Raw genomic sequence first — 7,548 nt, forward strand, 5'->3', positions numbered from 1 at the left:
TTGCAGGATGCCTATAAAAGACTGACCAATCATCGGTGCCGCATGCTCCGGTAAGATTAACAGCTACAGTAAAGCTTGGTTCTCATGCCTTATAACCAATGGATTTCAAGTACAGGCCTAAACTGCTGGCCCGGAAATGAAGGGAGGGGAGCTAGCAGTCTAATCTGACTATGTAAATGTCATCCCCAGTGTTTCTGTATCCACAGAAGAGGAACAACAGATACACTAAGACAGGAGTTCTAGACAGTTTTGCAACTAACATTTTCAGAACTCATTAACTTCCTTCAGTGAAAGACTAGAACTCATCTATGTCTCTTTCCTCTAAAGGAAAAACTGACACTGTGACTGACTTGTTTCAGACAAAAAGGATATTAAAGGGTATGTGGGAGGAGTACACAGAGAGGAGAAAAAGTAGACTTTTAAAAAAAGTTGTTAATTATTTAAAGACCTGCAGCAGGCAATCAAGTGGAGCTGTTTGCATGAGAGGTGAGCTTGAGCAAGCTATTCTTTCAGGTATCGCCTTAGCGTAGGGACTGAAAGGGGGATAAGGAGTCCCTGATAAATTTTAATTCATTTATGACTACTGTAAACAAAGTCAGTTCATAACACATTCTTCTCTGCAGTTCTTTCCTAAAAAGTACCTAGACAAGTTACTGGTTAATTATTGCTAGTGCTGTCTTTGTATATTTGCAGTTGTAGAAATGAGTGATTTCTAGGTCTTAAGTCCAAGTTTGACTCCACTTTTAAAATATACAGTCAGAGAGCCTTTTAGGTTTTCCCAAATGCTGCTACTAAGTTGGACTGCAGCAAGAATGCAACATGCCATTTAACTTCTCAAAGTTTATGACAAGTCATTGAAAATCCCAACAGCATGAAGAAGTATTTCAAGGTAGATACAAATCAGCTTTTTAGAGAACAAGATACAATGGCAGTTACAGTCAGCACTTAAGCACTCTGCTCATGTTCCTGTACATGTCTTAGCTTGATATCTGTTGGAATTGCTGACTTTTAGCTTACAGTATAAACTAGCTCTTTAATTAATCAAGTTAAGAGTGACTGAAAGACTCGTAGGGTTTATTTCAAGCTGGCTTAAAATAATGCTATAGGAAAATAGCTATATGGTAAATTGTGTTATCTCCCTCAGTCATGAGAAAAATATACATTAAGAGAGAGTTAACAAATACATGTTAAAAACAAGATTAAAGGGCTTTAAAAACATGTGTCCTATCACTTAACAGGACTTAATCAGGATCTCTGAACATCTCTTGATGGGGTTCAGAGAAGACACTGATAGAACTGAACAGTGAAGTGTACAGTGCCTGTACCTCTAGGATTAGGATTTTACTGTGAACTAAGCCATGCTATTCCTGGACCTGGTTAACTATTGCTGCATCTCCATCTTCTTCCTTAACGCTGGCACTGCTGTACAGGGAGCTGATCCAGACGACTGCAGCTGCTCTGGCAGTGCTAGCATGAGAGATGCAGAATGCAGGGGCAGACGAAGGACTACTCCCTGTACTTGTTGCACACTTTTTCCTTAAACTACTTTCTGGTGCTAAAACTGCTTTGCTGGCATATAAACTTATGGTGAACAATTCCTGTTATAAACAGACTACCTTAATAAAAGGACACGTCCTCCTGAAAATTATTCCTTTTATATAGACTTTGAACCAAAAAACCACTAGAGAAACCACTTCCTTTCCACTGATGAAATGAGCATTCTTTGGAGCTGCAGTTCTGTTGCCTTTCACATATACGGGGCTTCCTTAGCAGTGTGCAAAGTCATAGAGCTGATGTAATCAGCCAGGCTGTTGTAAAGTCTTAGAGCGTGGGCAAAGGACTCTGTCCCTGCTAACATTTTTATACATGGTATATTCAGACCATGGCAGTTGTAGCAGGCCAAGGAGCATTTCCAAGTAGAACGAACAGCTCCGGCTTGCTCAGCAGCTGGGTACCAGGGAGTGAGGGGATGGGTAGGTAGAACTTTAACAGCTAGATCACAGTCACTGGAAGGACAGTAGCTCTGCCTCGCCAAGGCCACTGCTGCTGAAATAGTACCATGAAAGCAGTAGCTGCTGTTCAGATCTAAACTCAGCTTCCTATAGCATACATCAGCCCAAATTGCAGCGAAATGATGATGGGAGGGGGGAAACAAAAAGGTGGCCATATATTCCAGAGACCTAGACAACAACCCTGTCTTTTACTAAGAGTAGGTCTGGCTTGAGGGGCAAGCAATAGTTCAGCTGAGCTATTTCATTTTTCAGCTTCTTCCACTGCAGCTCTTAAGTGCAATTTAAACACCAGTATATATTATCATACAAATCATTGTAGCAGTACTATCTAGCTCTTAGATATCCAAGAAGCAGAATTTTAACTACAACTACTTCAGCTCTGAAACATCTCTTTGTACTAGCTTACTGCACCATCATAAGCTACAGGGGGTTTTTTTGTTTGTTTTTAAAGTCACATGAGAACAGAATAATTTATGATACTGTAGCTGGAAGAAATCCTGTTTACTAAAACTGGCTCCCCAAAAAAATGACACAGTTAAAGCTGCATATGAAGGAAACATTGGGGTTGGGAGCCAGGGGAGTGTGCAAATGTCAACTGATTCATATTTTCATTCTTATGACTTCTCTTCAATAAAAGCAATAGATTTTGCAGAACACTGAGACAACTAGCCCCTGAATGTAAGCTTTTCAACCTGTTTTCTAATACCCTAGTACATCTGATGATTGTACTTCAGTTAAGTACAGTTCTCTGTTTCAATCAACGGTAGAATAGGGCCCTTTTTCACTTCCTAAATAGGCCATCTGTTATTTCCTGGAGGTAGTTTTGTTAATACAAAGATTAAAATAGAGTGCCAGTATCTCTCTTCCTGTCCACACAACCAGCCAGTTGTTTGATTATAATCATGCACATTCCACTTTATTTTAACAGCCGTGGCATAGCGGCCGAACCTGTGTTTGTTGGATACTGCACCCATGAAGCAAGAGAGCAGTAACTGCTGCAAAGACTTCTAGTCAACAACCTGAAGTGCCTCAGGGGTATGAGTATATGTACATGCAGTTTGATATTTGAACCAAGACTTAAATTTTTCACTTTTAAAATAAAGTTATGACATTCTTGTTGGAGTAAAAATGATGGTTTTTAACTTTCATTAGAAATCTGGGTTCTTCCCTGTGAAATCCTGAAACTTGGTACCATAGAGTTACCAATTTCAGTTCCCTTGCATTCTAAAGTTGAGGGAAAATAAAGCTAAGATACTATTTAAATAAAGAGCAAACTATCTTTTTATTTCAAAGTATCTTATCATTTGCCACGCTTCAATGTAACCAGATAATTGCAAATCAGAACCATTACAGCCTAAATCACTCATTCCTAAAGGTCAAAAAAAATCCTCCCTCAACATATTCCAGTGTGGTAGGTAGGAGTCACGATCCTGGGAGAACTCTGCCTTTCTTGTATTTTTTGCACAGACCTTACTCAATTTGCAGAAGCATCCATTCCACTTACTTGCTAAAGCAAACTCAGGTAGAAGTTACACTTAGTCCTGAACTCTGGTTCAAACTGGTTTCTAACAATATAGGAAGTAAAACCATATTCTTTTATTCAGCTGAAAACAAATCAAGCTACAGACTGCCAAAACTGTAAAGTTATTTCATTTATAGACGTAAGCTTCACAAACTTCACTTACTAAAGTAAGAAACAGTCCTAATGGCACATTAAGGTGCACTTAGTGCTCATTTCTACAAAGAGCATTTGCATCACTTCTCATTGCAGATACCTGTAAGATAAGAATTTGCAAAGCAGCAAATTGTAGTTGCGTCTCTGGTTCAGCTGCTTTGCAATTACAAGGCTGTGCCAGAAGAACGCAGTCTCTTAAACCTTCCCTTGGACAGTTAAAAGCACAGTCTGCTCATACACCTGCTAATTCATCACTTACTACAACCATTTGGTCCCAGAAGAACATACCGGTCTACATAAATAGGCTCCTGAAAATATTTAACAGAGAGGATAGGATAGAAAGTCTCTTTATTGTTCTACGGAGTAAAGCGATCACACCAACCCCATCCTCCTCTGAAGAAGTGCACTTTGCTCTTGACTGTTCAGGGCTTGGTAACTGGCAAGCTCTAGAGTGAAGGTTGCCGAGCCTGATGTTAGAGAACGCAGAACTGTTGAGTAGCCCTGGACAAAATGGAGAACACATGTCACTCAATTTAGGATAAACGGAAGATAAGTTAGCACAGAAAGCTGATTAGGTCAGAGAGAGAGAGAGAGAGAGAGAGAGAGAGTCAGAAGTATACTGCGACATACTAGCAAGTTAATTTTTTAATATTACTGTATTAAAAGTGCAATACATGCATGAGTCAACCTAATAATATACTTTCAAAAAAACCATTCTCTGTAAAACCTGTTTTAGTAGTATTTACTACTACTGTGACTTACAGTTGAAAACATGCTGGTTTAACAAGTCTGAATCAGGCACAAAAACACTGCTAGATTTGTGGGCACTTGCTTCAGACCATCAATAATTAAAATACAATAAAAGACATCCATTCCAAACTTATTCATCCATAACAACAGGAAAAGTGAACAGAAGCCTAATTATTTTTAAGCATATAAAAGATCAAATTTGCATTTTACCATTAATAAGACAATCACATACCATCGTTTCTGCTAGTGGAACAACAGCAACCACAACTCTGTTATCTTGACGAGTCTGGATTTCCTGAACACTACCTCTCCGCTGTGCAAGGTCAGCTAGTGCTGCACTGAGATGATCTTCACTTACTGTGATTTCTAGGTTCATCAGGGGCTCCAGTATTTGTATACCAGCTTTTTTCAAAGCCTGCTTGGGAGGGAAGGAGAGTTATGTTGACTCTTTTTTTTTTTTTTTTTTTTTTTTTTAAGAAACTCTCTTTAGTAAGTACTTGCATAACTCAAGCTAACACTGCCTCTCAAATTCTCTACTTCCAAAAGCTATGAAGTCCCCAGTGAGGGCATTACATTGTCAGAGAAGAACAATTACCAGATATTGATACACATATATTTTCCCAGTAGTATATCATGCTACTGTGTTCTACAGCAGCTTACAGTTTCACTGTACCTTTTGCATGCAACGGGAGACACAGGCTGATATCATCGTGTGGGAGGTGTCAGGATGCACCGTCAGTGATTGCACTGTCACATCTATATCCTGAACTGGGAATCCAAGTAAAGGTCCTAGGAAAAAAACATAAAGAGAAGAAAGCACATTTGTTTTTCAGAATATTAAGACACACGCAAAAAAGTTTCAGGATTAATTTGGAGCTTCTCACTTTCCTCTTTCCCCTCTCCTTCCCCTTCCTCCCCCCAAGGGCATGACTACTGGTCTTGTTCCTCATTTTGTGATTTTGTCATTACCTAGCTTTGCCAAAGAGCCAAAGGAATGCAGACTCATACTTACTCTCTTTACCAAAAGCATATATAATGTTCAGAACCAGAAGTTTCCGAGTATGCTCATCCATACAATCGTTCCCAAAAATGAAGGTTTTTTTAATACATTATAATATCTAAAACTTGTCTATTGAAACAAGACCTCATTTGAAAAAGTAGTGAAACCTTTTCTTTAACCAGAAGCCAGAATATCTTCTGTATTTCCCTTTTCAACACAATGTGATCACAGCAAAGCCTCATACTAACCCACTACCAAAACTGCAGGGTTAACTCAATTCCATGAGGGATGAACCACGTCTAGTATCCTAGGTAGGTTATCTCCCTCCAACCCAGGACTCTCAACCAGACCAAAAACTGTATTAGACTGGATAGGAGGCCTGAACCACATCTGAGGAAAAACTCACAGCTTTTTTCTTACAGAGAACATGGCCAGATCTTTTTTTTTTTTTTTAAGTACTTAATGGCATGAATTTCAGGCTGGAGACAGCACAGTTTTGAAGTGTCTTCAAGGAACATGAAGAAAGCACTCAGTCAAGACTCATTCCACAGCCGGAGATGAGAGATGCTTTCCAACTCAACAAAGCAACATGGAAAAAACAGCTCATGCTGCTTCTTCTAGAGTAGTTCTCATTTATCAGTCCACTGCCTATTAATTTTACTGTAAGGGAGAGTTCTTCGGCCACAAGTTATTAAATACTTCCTATTTTTAACCAAACGTAAAGGATGCTTTTAGTCCTTTAGAAAGCCTATACTTCACAGTTAGATAAGGCTTTTTACTGTATGCTTTCATGGATTTAACATTTGAAAATCAAAAAAACCCATTAGTAACGCTAATAGAAGTGTGGTATGTACATGTTGGCCTCCAAAACCACTTCTGTCACATCACCGTGGTTTACATAATCTCATCAGGTAAATGCCTTCTCTCTTAGATAAAGAACCCCAAGCTCACTGTTGAGTGACTGAGAAGAAATCAACCTTAAAACCAAAGGCATGCTGACTTCCATTCCTGGCATAGGGAAAGGAGCGTTTGGCAGTTTTGGTAGTTAAGGAAGTTTCAGAATTTTCCTTTCAATCTAATGTTAATATCTACTATCTTTTCGTTTTCAAGCTACCAAGGAGTTTTTCCGCCTAGAAACATATTAAATTGCTTCTTACAAAAATGTTAAGCCAGTATAGCTGTCATAGCACTTCCTTTACCTTGAATGCATGAATTCGTGATTCCATTTTCTATAGCTCCTTGGAGTTCTTTGGGTAGCACTTCAATGACGCTCGCAGCGTACTCGATGACAGGTTTCGTCATTGCTCTCTCCCCTAACCTGGGCCTCACCTCTAACTCTGCAGTTACAAAGTGTCGTTTATCTCCTACTGTTTTGTCCAATGTATCTGCAGAAAAAAAAAAAAGGCGAACCACCCACTTGGGAAAAAACCTAATACATAAAATTCATCTGAAAGTTACTCATAAGGTCATTTAAAGTAAATCAAGCTACAAAACCGGAAACAAGATGTTCCTTCCATTCACTCATTTTACCTGTAGTTTGGGCAGCATTCAGGATGCTTTCTCTGTATGCTATTTGAAGAGGTCCCAAATAAGTCTCAATTCCATATTCACGTTTGATTCGGTCATGAATGATCTCTATGTGTAGTTCTCCCATGCCACAAAGAATAGTCTAGTAAGAAGAGAATTAAGAGAGAAGAGGATAAATATGCAAAACTCAGGTTTTAATACAAACTGTTTAAGCAAGGACTTGCATGCTCTTAATAGTCTCTTAGATATATTTCACAGAATCATAGAATCGTTGGAAAACACCTTTAAGATCATCCAGTCCAACCGTACACCTAGCACTGCCAAGTCCACCACTAAACCATGTCCCTAATCGCCACATCTACACATCTTTTCAATACCTCCAGGGATGGTGACTCAGCCACCTCCTTGGGCAGCCTGTTCCAAAGCTTGACAATCCTTTTGGTGAAGAAATTTTTCCTAATACACAATCTAAATCTCCCCTGGTGCAACTTGAGGCCATTTCCTCTCATCCTCTCGCTTGTTGCTTGGGAGAAGAGATCGACACCCACCTCGCTACAGCCTCCTTTCAGGTAGTTGTAGAGAGC

General features: G+C 39.3%; 2 protein-coding genes across 3 annotated transcripts in view; one reads left to right on the plus strand and one right to left on the minus strand.

The window, feature by feature from the left end:
- Positions 1-3,009, plus strand: part of HEXB (hexosaminidase B (beta polypeptide)) — a 24,792-nt gene extending 21,783 nt beyond the window's left edge. The window contains exons 16-17 of the mRNA XM_009327305.1: positions 7-50; positions 2,941-3,009. Of these exons, the coding sequence (XP_009325580.1) occupies positions 7-50; positions 2,941-3,004 (108 nt within the window). The 3' untranslated portion in view covers positions 3,005-3,009. The remainder of the gene's footprint in view (positions 1-6; positions 51-2,940) is intronic.
- Positions 3,010-4,006: 997 nt separating this feature from the next.
- The window catches only part of GFM2 (G elongation factor, mitochondrial 2), a 20,624-nt gene continuing 17,082 nt past the window's right edge, over positions 4,007-7,548 (minus strand). Inside the window, exons 17-21 of one of the 2 annotated variants that reach the window (XM_009327239.1) lie at positions 6,968-7,106; positions 6,637-6,822; positions 5,111-5,226; positions 4,670-4,852; positions 4,007-4,188 (exon numbers count right to left, since the gene is read on the minus strand). In XM_009327239.1, coding sequence (XP_009325514.1) covers positions 4,060-4,188; positions 4,670-4,852; positions 5,111-5,226; positions 6,637-6,822; positions 6,968-7,106 — 753 coding nt within the window. In that variant the 3' untranslated portion in view covers positions 4,007-4,059. Of the gene's footprint in view, positions 4,189-4,669; positions 4,856-5,110; positions 5,227-6,636; positions 6,823-6,967; positions 7,107-7,548 lie in introns of both variants that reach the window. The other variant, XM_009327238.1, reaches the window with a different exon arrangement.

This window comes from Pygoscelis adeliae, unplaced genomic scaffold (genome assembly GCF_000699105.1).
Source record: "Pygoscelis adeliae isolate BGI_AS28 unplaced genomic scaffold, ASM69910v1 Scaffold26, whole genome shotgun sequence".
In the NCBI taxonomy this organism is placed as follows: Eukaryota; Metazoa; Chordata; class Aves; order Sphenisciformes; family Spheniscidae; genus Pygoscelis; species Pygoscelis adeliae.